The sequence below is a fragment of the Ochotona princeps genome, chromosome 20, assembly GCF_030435755.1.
Source record: "Ochotona princeps isolate mOchPri1 chromosome 20, mOchPri1.hap1, whole genome shotgun sequence".
Taxonomy (NCBI): domain Eukaryota; kingdom Metazoa; phylum Chordata; class Mammalia; order Lagomorpha; family Ochotonidae; genus Ochotona; species Ochotona princeps.
The window spans coordinates 15,211,245-15,228,462 of NC_080851.1; the positions used below are offsets into that span (position 1 = coordinate 15,211,245).

The 17,218-nt window shown below is 35.8% G+C and overlaps 1 protein-coding gene across 1 annotated transcript in view; it reads left to right on the top strand.

The window, feature by feature from the left end:
- Positions 1 to 17,218, top strand: part of PHF14 (PHD finger protein 14) — a 117,123-nt gene that overhangs the window by 12,630 nt on the left and 87,275 nt on the right. Inside the window, exons 4-12 of the mRNA XM_004582527.3 lie at positions 1,922 to 2,066; positions 3,278 to 3,437; positions 7,901 to 8,012; positions 9,142 to 9,279; positions 11,656 to 11,802; positions 12,525 to 12,795; positions 13,104 to 13,210; positions 14,225 to 14,320; positions 16,060 to 16,163. Coding sequence (XP_004582584.3) covers positions 1,922 to 2,066; positions 3,278 to 3,437; positions 7,901 to 8,012; positions 9,142 to 9,279; positions 11,656 to 11,802; positions 12,525 to 12,795; positions 13,104 to 13,210; positions 14,225 to 14,320; positions 16,060 to 16,163 — 1,280 coding nt within the window. The remainder of the gene's footprint in view (positions 1 to 1,921; positions 2,067 to 3,277; positions 3,438 to 7,900; positions 8,013 to 9,141; positions 9,280 to 11,655; positions 11,803 to 12,524; positions 12,796 to 13,103; positions 13,211 to 14,224; positions 14,321 to 16,059; positions 16,164 to 17,218) is intronic.

Below are 17,218 nucleotides of genomic sequence, written 5' to 3' on the forward strand. Positions count from 1 at the left end.
GAATCCGGCGTGTGCAAAGTGAGGATTAGCTAGTAGGCTATCACACCAGGCTGAGTTTTTTTTTTGTTTTTTTTTTTTTTAAAGATTGTTACATTGAATTAGATTTAATGGTACATCTACCAGCAAAAAAGTCAACTGAGTATATAAACACAAGGAATGTCTTGGTTACAAAAACAGTTTGCTATCTTCTTTTTTAATCTAATTTTTTTTTAAACCTAGATGTGATATTAAGAAAAGAAAAACTCTGGTTTGGACTTCTTCTCTGGATGAATATTTCAAGTAGTAGTGCCTATTGAGGCTTATAACTTTTCTATAAACTATTGGTGGTATTTCTCTTTTGAACCACATGCAAGATGTGCAGGGAAACGAAGGGGACTATACATTTCAATGGCCAGCTATGCAAGAAATATTCTTACATGTCCGGCTAATTCTCGTAATAGCTTTATCTGTTTGTTTGTTTTTTTTTGGTTTTTTTTGTTTTTTTTTTTTTTTTTGGCCATCATGTGAAGTTGCAGCATTGAATGAGCTGGGAATGTAACACAAGAATGTTTGACTGTAAGTGAAATGTGCTCACCTTTGAAGCTGTGAAAACCTGGCCAGATTTTCTTTGCCTCTTGTACCCATGTAGGATGAAACAAAAGAGGTTTCATTTTCACCTTATTTTCTAGGTGTTTGTTCACTCCAAACTGTTTTGTTTAATTTTCTAACAAAGAGAAACAAAATATGAAACTTTGAAGTATTTCCTCCAGAGAAATGAGGAATGAATTTTTCTTACTGAATTTCACATTTTTTTTTGTGGTTTAAGATTAGTTGAAAAAACTTGTCATGCAAAAAAAATGGAAGGAATTAATAATTTTGATTTTGGATGTAACATGTCTTTATAAATCATTGTTGCAATGATGGCTTTAAATGCTTTGCTGCTATTTGTGAAGTTCATATATTATAAAAATAAGAAAAACTAATATGAAGCCAAATATATTAGTAAATCTATGGTATGGAACAAATTCCTTAATTTTTTTTTTCCGAACATGGTTAAGTTGCTAAATTATGTAGACTGAAATACTTTATTATATGTTACATTAAGGCCACTTTATTAAATATGACGATTCATTTTCCTGTTCACTTATATGAAGCTTAAATGCACAGTACAGAAATTTTAATGAAAACAAGCTGACTTCTCTCCTTGGTGTTTTATCTTTTACTCCTTGTCTGTTACTACCTTTTCCTTTCTCCTTACAGCTCTAGGTGTCCAGCACACTGCTTACATCTCCTGATTAGAAACCTAGTAGATTACCCTCACTCCTCTAGCCTCTAGCCATCCTCATCCTACTTTAAGCTGCTTTCTGTTTTTGTCTATACAACCCTAGCTGTAGAGGCATTCATGGGTCTGTCATCTAGAAGTGACTAGCCCTGTATCTGGTGAATTTTCCAGGCTTTAAGAGAGTGTAGAGTTTAACTGCTCTATGTTATCCTTATCATTTATTGCTGCTTGTTTTGTATTTGTGTGTCTCATATTTCCCAGGCAGGATTTTTCATTATAAGATCCCAAATTCTAGGAATCACGTGTCATGTTTTTTGAACCCATGTATAGGAATGTTAATTACTTGCTAATTAATTTTTTCTTTCTCCTGGTTGAAGAGGCGAAGCTGACTGACTCCACCAATGACAAGTTATTTTTATGCCTGCTTTCATTTCCTAAAGGAGGAGCAGCATGGCACTTGGAGGGAAGGGTACTTTAGAATGCTGTTTGACAAGGAGTTGTGCTTCTCAAATGTGGCCGAGTTTGAAGTTACTGAAAAAGTGGAGAATGTGACATAAATTTCCAATGCAAAAATGTGCTGAACTAATGGAAAGTGTGACTTTCATGAACTCTTAATTTAAACACGTGGTTTTTTGATATGCTTTAATATTTTGATGTTAGGACTCGCTGATTCTTGAGAAGAGCCAAAACTGGAGTTCTCAAAAAATGGATCATATTCTGATTTGCTGTGTTTGTCTTGGAGATAATAGTGAGGATGCTGATGAGATCATTCAGTGTGACAATTGTGGCATTACAGTACATGAAGGTAACTGCTTTATTTTGTCTACAAACTAAATGACTGAGTTATACCATCTTCAAACAAATAAAATCACTTCTTTTACATTTGTGCTGTCCTGAGGCTTTTCTACAATAATTCATGATGCTGCATCTTAAATCATGAATATTGAATCTTTGATGGGTAGTGAGTTATTTTTACCTGAATGTAAAATGCATCTTAAATAGACAGAATTATTATTATATAGAGATTACAGTATCTGTTTACAGATCATCGTTATAATATTCCCTTCATGGAATTATTATTTTGTTTGAGGTTTATTTATTGGAAAGGCCGAGTTATGGCATGGGAAGGAGGGGAGAGAGAAAGGCCTCTCATTTGCTAACTCACTCCCCAAATGGTTACAAAAGCCAGGGCTGGGCGAGGCCAAAGCACGGGCGGGTCTCTCATGTGGGTAATGGGGACCCAAGCACTTGGGCCATCTGTGCCGCTTTCTAGGTGCATTTGCAGGAGGCTGGATTGGAAGCAGAGCAACAACGACATAAGAATCCTATGGATGGGGATGGTTGGGTGGGGTAAAGGAAGTTGATGCTTGTATGGATAAAAGATGGTAAGGAAAGTCCTTTCTGATGAGGTGATATTTGATCAGTGACTTAAGAAATTGAAGGAGCAAGTATGTGACTATTTGGGGAAAGAAGACTCTAGGCAATAGAATTTAAAATTCATGAAATGGGAAATACTTGTGGTGTTTGTGTAATAGTACAGAGGCAGTATGACTAGAACTGAGTGGGCTGGCCAGTGGTCGGGGTGATGGGAGTAACCAGGTGGGGCCTTATAGGACATGGCACTTGGTCTTTTATATGTATTCTAGTGCTTGGGACACAAGTGACCTCAGGAACTGTTTAGTGGTCAAGAATATATTATTCTTATTTCTTTTTAATGAGAACTAATATTTTAATATTTCTTCAAATCATAATTTTTGGGGAATTTTAAAGTTTTTCCTTCCTTTGGTGCATTTTCAATGGACTAACACTGTCATAAAATATTATTTAGTTTATTATGTTTACCGCATTAGGTGAAAAAAATGTTTTTACCTGGTGATATCATTTTTTGTTTTAATATCACTGATAGAAACCATTGATTTTTCAGAATTTTTTCTGTCTCCCTTCCCTCTCTTTTTTTTTAGTGATATTATATGAGTTGAAAAGAGTCCTATGTTAATCATACTTTCTGTTTTCTAGGTTGTTATGGAGTTGATGGAGAGAGTGACTCCATAATGAGCTCAGCTTCTGAAAACTCCACTGAGCCTTGGTTTTGTGATGCCTGTAAATGTGGCGTTGCTCCTAGCTGCGAACTGTGTCCCAACCAGGACGGGATCTTCAAGGAGACAGATGCTGGAAGGTTGGTGTCGTAATGACGCGGACTGTGTGTGTTAAGACATGTCTGCTACTGACCGTTCTGCCATCTATGATATTGTCACCTGAACACTTTCATTTCTTAGCTTCTTTCTATCTTCTTCGCAAATAGTAACTGACGCTGACCAGAAGGCTGCAGATAGGATAGGGGAGGAAAAAGGTCCCATTTATTGTTAAACATCTTCATTTATCTTTATATCCATCATCCCATTAAGTCCTAATAATGACTGTGGTCTGGCAAGTGCTACAAGGTTTCCCAGTTTATAATACTGACTTAGATCATTCAAGTATTTTAAGTAGTTTAAGGCCACAAGCTGGTGACTGGTCAAATTTGAGCTCAGATCTATCTGATATCAAGTGTAAAATGGGGAAGAAACCATAAAATGATTTTAAAAAAGAGAGAATTTAACATAATGGATTATTGACCCATGATAAAAGAATAACCCTAAAAATACAAATGATCTATATACATATACTAGAACTGAAGGAATTATCTCCAAAAAATGACCTCTTCCCTGAGCCTGGGGCTCAGACTCTGTTGGAAAAATTGTGATTACAGCTTTGTAGGTGGCAGTTAGCTTGGACCTGATTTAACCTTTTAACCTGATTTAACCTTTTTAACCCCTCAGTTTTCTTAACACTGTTGAGTTGATTGAATGAAAAGGTTCATGAAAAGCAGTTAGCACAGTTTCTGGGATATTGTAAGTTTTCAACCAATGTCTCCTGCTGCCACTGCTGCTACTTCCGCCTGAGCTTTTTTATTACCAACACGCTCCGTGAATTATTCCTGGTAGCTTCTACTCCTGAGATTTCAACTGTAATGTGTTGTGATGGATAAGTAAGGCAGCTTTGGGGAAAACACAGCTTCTTTTTGTGGGAGAGAATTTGTGAAATTCTTTTCTTGTTGATAATTTTAAAAACTCTGAAAGTGTTATGCCTTTTTTTTTTTTTGAAAGGCAGAATTACAGAGATAAAGAAAGATTTTCCATCTACTGGTACACTCACCAAAGCAGAGCTGGACCAATTGGAAGCCTAGAGACTGAAGTTTTTCCAGGTCTCCTGCATGGGTGCAGGGCCCAAGGACCTGACGTGCCCCGTATAGCTTTCCCAGAGCATAAGCAGGGAGCTGGGTTGGAAGCAGAGCAGCAGGGCAGCGCGTCAGTGCCCTTGTGGGATGCCAGCATCTTAGGCAGTGGCTTAGCTTGCTATTCCATGATGCCAGCCTCAAACGTTTTATGTCTTTTTGTGCTTTCATAGTCCACAAGACATATTGTAATGTTTGTGAATAAAGAGAAAGCAGTTCTTCCTAACTATGTAAATATACTGGGATGCATATATTGGCGACTGTGTATATTAGACGCATACATCAGCGTCCCTTGATGAGCTGGCTGGCAAACAAATCATTTAGGTTTACTGAACGCTTTGCGTTGATTTCTGCAATATGTATGCTGTATTTTGAAGGATGTTAATACTGGTTTGATTCAAGTCATGGAAAACCAAAGAAGTCTGGCAAGTCTTTGAGTTTTCTGGCTTCAAGTGGAAAATGGGGGAAAAGAGAGACTAATGTATGGAAAGAATAAAATAGATTTTGAACTTGAATTTTATCACATGGGATTCGTCAGACTCTAGTCCCTCGTCACTGCTCCTCTGTTTTCTGAAGGGAACTGCAGTTTCTGCAAAGAGAATAAGGAGATGTAACATGAAAAGACTACTAGAACATACTGGCCATTCCATTTTTATTTCATTCCTTAAGGAGAGTATTTTACCTCATCATATACATCTGATTATGGGAGACCCAATGTGCTTTATTGGCTGTCATATCTGTTGGGATAATTGCTTTTATTTTGTAGCTCAATTGAAGATGGCTTGGACTTGTCCTCAGTTTTATCTCCTAGCCTTCTTAATGTTTGAAAATAACTCAAGCCTCTGAGCCTTTTTCTTTGTATGAAAAATGGGGGGAAAAAAGTTTCCACTAACAGGAAGCTTTGAAGTTTTATTTTCTTGTAGTTAACATTTCTTGAGTTATGATAGCTAACCTGCTATGATGTTACAAGCACGTCACAGGTATCTAAAACTCCTAAAGTGTCATCCGGGTGTGCTATGCCTAGTAAAACAAGCTTGGTTGAGGAATAAGGGAATAAGGTAACCAAAAAAAATGCTCTAGAAGTAAATTTGTCTTATGCTAAAAGCACTGTAAACTCAAGATCCGTTGAATTTATCTGTTGAATTTGTTTTATGCTAAAAGCACTAGAGATTCAAAATCTGTTGACTTTGATTGAAAAGTCAAATTTAAATGATTAATTTAGTGTTCATTCTGAAATGAGAATCTTTTCAGAAGTAAATTTGTATTCAATTGCTTTACTAAAAGCTTTGAATTAAAATGTATCAAGTTTTTGTGCTAGAATGGCAGTTTTTTTGTGAGCGGTTTTGTATGCTGCTTAATTTCTGCTCCTTTACCCAATCGACGTCTGTCATCATAGCATCAAGCAAAGTGGATGATGAAATAACAAAAAGTTTTAATTTCCTGATGATTTGTTCTACTTACAAAGTTCTGAAGTGTGTAAAGCCAAACTGATGAATCAAAGCTGATATGAAAGAGGACTAACGTTGGTGACAAAGGTTGTACAGCAGCTGTCACTCTGAATCCAGCTTCCTGCCAGCATCCCGAGAGCTAGCAGAGGATGGCTCAAATGCTTCGGACTCTGCTGTGCCTGTGGGATACCTGGGTGGACTTCCAGCCTTCTGGAGCCACCCCTGGCAGTCGGCAGGCATTCGGAGAATGGATCAGGAGATGGAAGATCTCTTTATCTCTGTTTTCAAAGTAGATAAAAATAATTAAACAGTCTTTTAACAAAGAGCTAAAATCATCTGAGCTGTGATTTTTACTGACTTTTGTTATCTATTTTAATGAAGGATTCAAGTTAATGTTCTCACAGTTGTAGTGGTGGGAAGTGGTACACTTGTGTGCCAATCACACTGAAATGGCAGGTTTAAATCTGCTGTGTGACTTGAACGTTAGTATGTTTTCAGAAGGTCAATGTAAAGCAAGCGGCCTGCTGCTGGGTTTATCAAAGATAAACTTGTGGACTACAGCAACATTTAATATATCAGTGGAGCATAAAAAAAACGTGCAAATTAAATTGAGAAAGCAGTTGCTTGTTGAAGATGTGTATCTTTATTTTGAACTCTATAGGCTGCATTGGGGAAGTTGTATTAAAACATTAGCGATCAAGGAAATCTCAAACCCTCGAATTTTTTTTTCAAGTAAGAAAGATAATTTTGTAGATTTGTTAACTATTTTCTCCATTGTTTCCATAGAAGAATTCTTAGTCCTTTACATCACAAACGCCAAAACCTTGCAGCATTTCCAGCCCCTTGAGCTGTAGTGAAGTAGTACTTGTTAATATATTCATGAGGTTAAATGGAGACTTGCCATCTCATTCTTACCATCCTTGTTACAAGAGGTGGTACTGATCTGGTTAAATTTTCGCGATTGATCCCGTATCATTTTGTTGCTGTAACAAATAGAAAAGGTAGCTGAAATCTTAAAAATGGATCAGAGCCATTTTAATAAAATGAACTGAGAATCTACTCATTTTGTTTTTGTGTTGTATTGGAACTGAGCATTCTTGCTTTAGTCATGCAGTGTCCCTCAGACTTAAGAAGAAATACATGTGGCGCGTATAAATTGTGGTTCCTAGGTTGTATGGTGAACACATGAATGAAAGTTTGACTTTCTTATATAGCTGTAACTTTTCTGTATACCTCCCTCCAGTAATCAGTTTTAACATGCAAAAATGAAGGTCAAGCCACACACCAAAGTTCTTGAAATGTTCCTTTGAGTGTTAATCAACACCTTTTGGAAAGGATTAACAAGGAAGTGCAACTTTACATAATTTCTTTAATTTTCAAACTGTTTTCAGTAGTGCATGTGAGAATGTTTCTTTGAAGAGCATTTTTATGCAAATATTTAAGAATAAGGGATCATTGCCAAGCACAGCAAAATTTTAAGTGAAAAACAATTATAGTTGTTCACTCTGTTTTTGGAAACTATTGGAAAAGTACTGCTTCTTTTTCTATGATGACATGTCACTTTTTTTTTTTTACCTGACAAGGATTTTTTTTAGGTGGTTTCCATATATATATATATATTTTTAAATTAATTTATACATTAATTACATTGTATTACGTGAAAGTTTCATAGGTACTGGGATTTTCCCCACCCCTCCCCAAACCCTCCCCCCATGACATGTCACTTTTCTATTAGCAATTGTCATTCTGTAGGTGTTCCATTACCTTTAATTTTGTGTTTGAAATTGAATTTTTAATGTCTGATCACAGAATTCTTTCAGTAGTGTTTTGAGAAGGCACATGTTTTACAGGTTGGTTTTCTGTCTGGAAACTTTCTGAAAAGTGTTAATGACAAAATCTTATTTTTTGTCCCCATAGATGGGTTCATATTGTTTGTGCCCTTTATGTTCCTGGGGTAGCCTTTGGAGATATTGACAAATTACGACCAGTAACACTGACAGAAATGAATTATTCCAAGTATGGTGCCAAGGTGAGACAAGATCTCTTTCTTTCTTTCTTTCTTTTTCTTTTTCGTCTTTTTATTTCTAAAAGGGATGGTGTGCTCATTGACATGGCTTTATAATTTTGTGTGCGTATATGTGTGTGTCCTTCTGTATATTATATATGTATATGTATCATTGTTGACTACTGAAACACTTATTTATGAGTCCTTCTTAGCACTAAATTAGGTGTGTTATTTGTAGTTTTCCTAGAAAACAAGAAATGAAGAATTGCTTCCATGTATTGCTAATTCACTCCTAGCCTCGCTTTCGCTCCCCAAATGCCTGCATCCATTAGGCTAGGCTGGGCCCTTGGAGCCAGCAGCTGGGGTTGCATTCCCTGGCTTCCGCAAGAATGGCCGGAACCCAGTTCTTGACCCATCACTGTTGCCCCTAGGATCTGCATTTGTGGGAAATGAGAATCAGGAGGTGGAGCCAAGCACCGAGCATGTGCATGGGGAGTTGGCGTGTGAATTGTTCCCCTTCCAAGGATTCCTGATTTATAATACCGTATGAGGGAGCAAATGGCCATTGATGCTATTTTCATTTGTTTGACCATTGGCACTTTGCCTAGTACATAGAGCAAAGTCTTATTTAAAATCAGTTGAATTAAATATAAACCTCCTTTGCATTTATCCTTTGAGGTGGAATTTATCAGAATTATTCAAAAGAGTACACAAAGCTCCTTTATTTTACCCAACTTTCAGGGACTCATTTTATTTTCAGGATTACATAACCTTCTGCCTGGAAAATGATTCTCACCCTTGTTTATAAGCCAGTGTTTAGTCACTGAGCCCTTCAATTGTAAATGCACATGTATTAACTTAGGCTTGTAATGACTGCGCACGTCTCTGGAGTACCTAAGGCTAATTAAGCTCTTTAACATAGTGGATATGAATGTTAAATGACTGCATCAACGAATATTTTTAGGTGACATAATAAGTCCTCAAATTTATGTGCTGCTATTATTTGCTAGCGTGATCATATAAATGGAATTTTGCTTTATTACGATTATCTAGATAATTCCTTTTTCCATACAAGTATTTTTAAGTATGTAGAGAATAATTCTTACGAGCGTCCAGCCTCCGTCCTGAGGATTTTCCTGTTATCCTTATGTAGGAGTGCAGCTTTTGCGAAGACCCTCGCTTTGCTCGCACAGGCGTTTGCATCAGCTGCGATGCGGGAATGTGCAGAGCCTATTTTCATGTGACTTGTGCCCAGAAGGAAGGTCTGCTCTCAGAGGCAGCAGCGGAAGAGGTGGGTTCATTTAGGCCTTCTGTTGTTAAATATGTTCATAAGACATCTCAATGACTGCGTGCCCTGTGACAGGTGTGAATCATTGAAGAAGTTTCAAAGCTGGTTAGCTTTTGAAAAGCCTGTTAAATTTGTGAAATCCAACAGAGAAGATGAAGCATAATCTATGGTGTTTTAAAGCATTAAAATGTCAGCTGATTGCACAGGAATTTTAAATTATATTTGAGTAACTTAGCTGTATTTCTCTGAGTGAAATCATTACCGTATGTTTGTTATTTGAGTTACTGTCTAATTTTTTTTCATTTAAATCCTTATAAATTGTCTCTAGATTAAGCAGAAAGTTGTTTGTGGACCTTTTAAGACTAATTTTTGAGGTTTAAACTATTCTTATAACAATATAATGTTATTTGAAACTCTGTGCTGTCTTGAATAACAGTGGATATCTAGGAGAGTACACACACTTTTACATATAAGACATTGAATGTAAAGAGTTGAGAATCTAGTAGCCTTTTATGTCAGCATTGAGACATAATAGATTTTTATTAGAAAAACAGTGCCATTGCCCTCATCAAATCTTGTAAATAAATTGTCTTTATGAAGTGTATGATATGTGATAGTCTTGCTGTTATTAAATAAATTAATGATTATTTTCAAAGTCCAAGTTTTAATTTATAGCACGGTTTATTAGGAAATTATTAGCTTAGTAGGTTATTAAGTAGTCAAGAAGCAAGTAATTATAATAGGTTGAAGAACATTTGTTGAACAAAATTTGAGGGATATAGTTTGAATAAATGGATCTTTTTGAAAGTAGTATTTCCATTTTTAAAAATTTATTTATTTGAAAGGCAGAGTTAAGAGGAAGGGATGGAGAGAAGGGGGGAGAGAGTGAGTGAGTACAGGATCGCAAGGCTTTGGACCATCCTCAACTGGAGCCGGATGGGAATTGGGGCCACCAGGATTAGAACCGGCCCCCTTGTGGGATTCCGGTGTGTGCAAGGCGAGGACTGTATCTGCTAGGCTATGGCTCTGGGCCCCAAATGTTGCAGTCTTACACACAGTACTACACTGAGAAATTTGTGATAGAAGTTAGTTAAAAAAAAAAACCAACTATATAATTGCTTATCTTAACTGTTTTTCCTTGGAGCTGACTTATCATTTTGCTAACAATCACATTGACAATAATGTTTTTGGACTTCACCTTTGCAAATTGTTTCTGTTTCTGATATAATATTGTTTTTTGTATTGTTGTCTTTATTTATTTTTTAATTATTTATTATTTAACTTCATTAATTACATTGTATTATGTGACACAGTTACATAGATGCTTGGGTTCTCCCACCCCTCCCCTGTATTGTTGTCTTTAAATGAGTAAAAATAAATTGTATTATAAAGTAGTGTTAGTACCGTGAAAGATGTCTGGGTTAGAGTTACGTTCCTTTGAAATTTTTAGCTAATAGAAAGTAGTAAGAGAGTTGCTTAATTTTGTGTTTCTTTTTTTAAATAGACAGGGTCCCTCATGCTGCTTTTTCTTCTTCCTTTCCCTCTTTCTTCCTTTTTCTTTTTTGCTTCTTTGCCTTTCGCCTTCCTATCTCGTCCCTTCTTTCTTTCTTTAAGATTGATTTGTCTGAAGGCAAAATGGCAGTGAAGGAGAAGTTGAGACAAAGCAGACATGTTCAGTCTATCACTTCACTCCTCCAGTGCCCACAGCAGCCGGGAACAGGCTGAACGAAGGCAGAAGCCGAGGACTCCGACTGGCTCTGCTGTGGGACGGGGACGCGCATGTCTCTGCAGTAGCATGCACTGCCTTCCCTGGGGCGTTGGCCAGGAGCTGGTGCAGAGGCCAACTGGGACTGCAGTCAGGGATGCTGGAGCCGCAAGGAGGGGCTTGCACTCCTGTCTCACTACAGCCACGACAAAGACCTGGCCTTCTTTGGAGTCTGTCCATGCACTGTTAGGAACTTGAAATAACTCCTTTAAGCAGGCCTGCAGTTTTTAGATATATTTTTGGTTTGCAGTTTGAGTTTGTAGATCTAGAACTTTAAATACTTAATGATTGTTTTCCCTCAAAGTTGTTAAAATCCCAATTGTTTCATGCTATGGTTTTAAAAAAAGAATAGAGGTGTGTTCAAAGACCACATATTATGAAGCCCTTATCAAAGAGAAGAGCGTTCATTTGATGTTGGTGTATATCAAATTAAGTGTCCAAAGCAGTAATCTTTATCCTTATGTGCAAAGCTTATTTTCATAATTTATTATAGAAGTAACCAATACTAGGATATTTGTCCAAAAAAAAAAAAAAGCAAATATCCTTTTGGGTTAGTTTTTTAATGAGCCTTGGGAATAAAAATATTGATGTTTATTCCTTTGGTTTTGTAACAGGACATAGCAGATCCGTTCTTTGCTTATTGCAAGCAGCATGCAGATCGGTTAGACAGGAAGTGGAAGAGAAAGAACTACTTGGCCCTGCAGTCCTACTGTAAGATGTCTTTACAAGAGAGAGAGAAGCAGTTGTCACCAGAAGCACAGGTATGGGATTTATGTCGAAACGCATATGATTTTTCTTTTAATATTGTTGATTTCAACCCTCATATATTTTTGCCAGTCTCAAGTGAAGAGTAATTGTAGATTTGTAGGATTGAGATTAAAGTAAATGATGAGTATCACTCGTTATTGAGCATATTGTCATCTGGTCCACGAAACAGTCGTTTGTCACGGCAGCTGTCAGTGCAGTATGTTGATCACATCCTTGTTTTCATTCTTTTTTTTGAAGCTCATTTATGCAAAGGATCTGGTCAAGCTTGCTCCTTCTTTAAATGTATTATGTAGCATGTTGAGTAACTCTGGAGACTATTGGCTGTTATTGAAAAGAGAAATGTTATCTTGATAAATTTAGATTTCTATTGACTCTGGTCATAAATTAGTACAATTATTACTAGGGATAGGTCTAGTTTATTATAACTCAAGAATTATACAGTATACATTAAGAAACTTTGATACTAAGGGTATTACAAAAGGTTTGTGGCAAACTTGAAATAAAAGACCAGGTATATTTTGGGGTTGAACTATTTTTAAATTCATACATGGTGTTTCTCATACATTTTGCTTGAACTTTCTGAAGTGCCCTCGTGTAATTTGCTTTAAAAATAGGAGATTCTGGCTGTCTTTACTTTATCTAATTATAGAAGTTAAAATCACAAGGAGAATATATATTCTGTTTCCTTTTACATTTGTTTACATTTCTTTTATAGGCAAGGATCAATGCCCGGCTACAGCAGTATCGTGCCAAGGCAGAGCTGGCTCGCTCCACCAGACCCCAGGCGTGGGTTCCCAGGGAAAAGCTGCCCAGGCCCCTCACCAGCAGCGCTTCAGCCATTCGGAAGCTGATGCGGAAGGCTGAGCTGATGGGGATCAGCACAGACATCTTCCCAGTGGACAATTCCGACACCAGTTCGAGTGTGGACGGCAGGAGGAAACACAAGCAGCCCGCTCTCACTGCTGACTTTGTGAATTATTATTTTGGTTAGTATAGTCACTGATACTTAACCTCTTCACTGGGAACAGTTTTCTAATGAAGATATTTAATATGTTTTTAATTTTTAGAAATTGGTTAGCCATGGTGTGTGTATATAAAAACACACATATTTTCTTGATAAGTGGTGGGCTTTTGTGAACTATTTGGTTCATGTGTTTTTTAATATAGTCACAAGTGTTTAAACGATGTGGGTTTATCCTTGTGCTTCTCTCCATGGTTGGTATTTTCCTTTGGGTGTATTGTGTATCAGCTTTTACTTCCTACTAAAGTAAAACTGGATATTTAATTTAAATAGAGAGAAATATGCGCATGATTCAAATTCAGGAAAATATGGCTGAACAAAAGAATATAAAGGATAAATTAGAGAATGAACAAGAAAAGCTTCATGTGGAATATAATAAGGTAAGCTGGCTCTAAAACAAGCAATGTGAAAGGAAAAAAATCTTACCAGTTACTTCTTTTGTGATTTCAATGGCATTTCTATATGTTTTATTTTGAAATTCTAGGCATTTTATGTTCTTTGTTTCAACTCTGTCTTCTGTATTATCTCTGTCTCTGACTTAGCATCTTTTTATGTGCCAAGTGTAATTGTGATCTCTTGACTTGTATTAACTCACACAATCCTTGTCTTACCTTCGTAGGATGGGCTAGAATTCCCATTCTCAAAAGAGGGAAACTGAGTCTTACACAGATTAAGTAATTTGTCTAGGCTCACGCAGTTGAGAAGTTGAGGTTTGTGGCTAATCTTAGTAAGTAACACTGTAGAATTTCTCTAAATTTGTAGAAAAATTTAAAACAGTTTTAAATGTCAATGTTGACCTGTATTATTAACTTACTTTTGATTAAATAGTAATTCCTTACATTTTCATTGTACCTCTTATTCTAACAAAAAGAGATATATAAGAGAAATACCATTTACCTGAAAAAGCAAGATGTGACTGTAATCAGATATTGTGTAACATGAGCATTTTAAACTGGTATAATTGTGAGAAAGCTGTTAAACAACAACATTCGGTAAAAAGTAAGATTCTAATAGTTGGTTACGTTGTAATGAAGAGTCCTAGGATTAAATTCAGATGACCTAGGGATTGTTGTTAGTGATCTTGACCAATTTACAGAACATTGAGATCCTGTGTTGTCTCAATGGGAGAATGTCGAAGATGCATCTTGGTAAGGATTAACTATACAATCAATTCTAATGGAATGTATAAATCTATACATTATTAATAAAAATAGCAGCGTATACCAAAAATTTATTCACTATTGATACTGTTAAATAATTGGACATCTTCCCTAGTGATATAGTGTGAGAAAAATATATGAAGTTTACATGTAGATACTCTTTATTTATTGATGAATTATTTACATTTTCACCCATCTTAACAAATTTGCTAATTTATTTTCTTCACTTTTCAGCTATGTGAATCCTTAGAAGAACTACAAAACCTGAATGGAAAACTTCGGAGTGAAGGGCAGGGGATCTGGGCCTTGCTGGGCAGAATCACAGGGCAGGTTGGTTAGTTTCCAGCTGCTGAACTGTTCTTCGATTCTTGCTCTGTACAATTTTCAAAATTACATTTCTCACAAACTTGCTTTACTTACTGAAAAAAGCAGCTTCATCAGGGCCTAATCCTCTGAAGTAAGCAGTTTTTCATGACACACATTTAGAAAATTAGAAGCCACCTACTGAGAATGTGTAGCTTAACTTGGTTATTTTAGAAGCTGTCATGTTTGCTAAATTTTGTTTCTTCTTGTTGACCCTCCATTTATTATGAAATGAAGATTTAAAGCATAAATTACTTCTTTCCTTTAATTTAGTCGTTTTACATTTCTTGCCATATTTTTTTTCTTTCCTGTTCGTGTGGTATACTTGGATCTCATTAAAAATTTAAAACTTAAAAAGGTGAATTGGATAGATTTGTTGTCATGTTAACTTGGTTTTTAGCCGTGTACCGTGTAATGCTTGAAACTTCATCATTAATGGGCAATTTTACTACTTCAGCTCTTTATTGCAGTTATGAAAAAAAATTCAATCTTTGAACATTTGTAACTTGTTAAATTCTTGGTGTTAAAAACAATCACTGCAAAATAGATTTCTTTGAATGCTGCTTTTGTAATCGATCATTTAAATTTTTTTTTCAAATGCTTTTAGTCATATTTCTAAAGTGTGAGAGCGCTAATCTTTCCTTTCAGTAAAAAATTAGTTTTCTCCATGAAGGAAGCCATTCAAAAGGCAAATACTTCCCTTTGTATATTCTCAGAGGTATACAAATTAATATAGGTATTTTATGAAAAAATACATCCAGATGTGTTGTATTATTCCAACTCTGAAGATGCTTCTTGTGAATGGTGTATGCTTAGCTTGTGTTGTAATTAATTTATTTAAACAGTGAGAATGAATAATCAGTTTTCGAAGGATTAGTCTTTATTTTCATTGATAGGTTACTGATGGAATTTTCGAATATTATTATGTTTTCTATTTAGTATTTAGAGAAAATATTGAATGCAATGCTTCAGTTTAGTTGTCAAGGTTGCATTAGCTTTTGCCTTAATTTGCAACTATGCCTTTTGAGAACCTCTGTGTAGCGTAAACCATGATCTATTATAGAAAACATTTTTATTTATTAAATGACTTTTAACAGAGGTCTGCATATTTTCTTGTGCAAATATAAAACACACAGCAGAAATAGAATTCATTTTCATGATGCTTTTTTTGCAGTTGGTTGGACAGATGTGAACCCATTGGGCCACTAAGAAACGACTGTGATAGATGGCTGCTGTCTCAAAAGCCAGTACACTATAGATTACTATGAATCCAAAGATAATCTTGTCTGCTGTGCGGGAGAGTTTGGTCCAATAAGATAATTTTTCTAATTAACTTATGGAGCACCAGTATAGCTGGAATGTTGAGGAAAAGAAACAGACTCAATATTCTTTTTGTTGAGTATTCTGTTATTTTCTCAAACTCCACGCATGCTTGCCCTCATCTTTCAGGTTTTAAAGCTCAAGTTTAATTTTTGTAATGTTTCAGTGTACCACTGCAAACTGATAAAAGCATAGAATAATAGGCTTCTGATCAAAGTAAATGTTAAAAGTCATTTTGATCTTTTTTACCAGCATAATTGCCAATAAAATAGATCCTACCACCCCTTCCCCTGTCAATCCCAGCATATCCAATAGTGGCAAATAGAGGGAAATCTTTGCTTTTTCTGCCTCACAATAATGTATAATGCATTTGTTCAAATCGGTAGAAACTGAACATACCAGCAATTTTGCGAGCACCCAAGGAGAGAAAACCAAGTAAGAAAGAAGGAGGCGCACAGAAGACGTCTGCTCTTCCTGCAGTACTCTACAGGCAAGTCATGAAATTAGAATAGTCACTTTGTGTATTTTAAACTAATGCTGGCAGGAAGAAGAGAATGAATTATACCTGCAACAGAATTTAAGTTAAAGGCATTTGAAGTCTATCAAGTAATTGGGGATATTACTAAATATAATACTGTAATTGTTGTGTTAATGAGTGAAAATGGTATAGTAGACAAGTATGTCTTATTTTATTGAATAGATTCTCGAGTTTTGTTTGTGTTCTTAGGGAGTGATGGTTACCATCTATACACCATGATTCTGTTGCTGCTGTGGGAATCTGTCTTAACTTTCTTCTGCTAGACTCAGTTGCAATAATTATGTTTTCAGAAATATTTTTGTTGTTTACTTTCTTTGCTTAATATTTTTAAAGTGCTCATTATTATAGTGATTTAATATAGCTCAGACTTTTCAATCTCTAAATAAGTTAGGATCTCATTTTTCTTCATTGCTTGGAAAATTTAGACTTTGAGCTTTGTGACTATATTTTTGTATTTATGTATAGCTTGTATGTATATTTGCATATGCTTGTATACTCACACACATAGGAACATATATTATACACACTTATGAAAATAGGTTTTCTTCCAAGCTGTTTTTTTCCTTGGGCAAGGATGGGGCAAGGTGTTGGAGAGATCATGGGCAAAGTTCACTCCTAGTGCACAATGTGAGCGTTAAGATGTTCTCAGTTCAGCTTTGCTAACCATAGTTGGTTAGTCATATCACTTTACGAAGGTTCCTAATCTTCATGACTGTAATTCATTTTTGGGTAAAAATATATATTAAGTGTTATTTAATTTCCACTTTGAGATCAGGAAATTTTTATCTTACACTTTTTGAACTTTTTTCATAATTTTTTCCAAGGTCTATTTTAAAACATCGTGATTGTTTTGTGGCTGTGCATGGTTTCCTCCTTTAAGTTCTCCACCTGATTTTTCTTGCTCTGGGTTCTCCCAGTGTAGGCACATGCTAGACGTTAAGGTCATACTGCTTACATTCTCAATTAAATTGCCTTTTTGTATAGTTGACTAAAAACAAACAAACAAA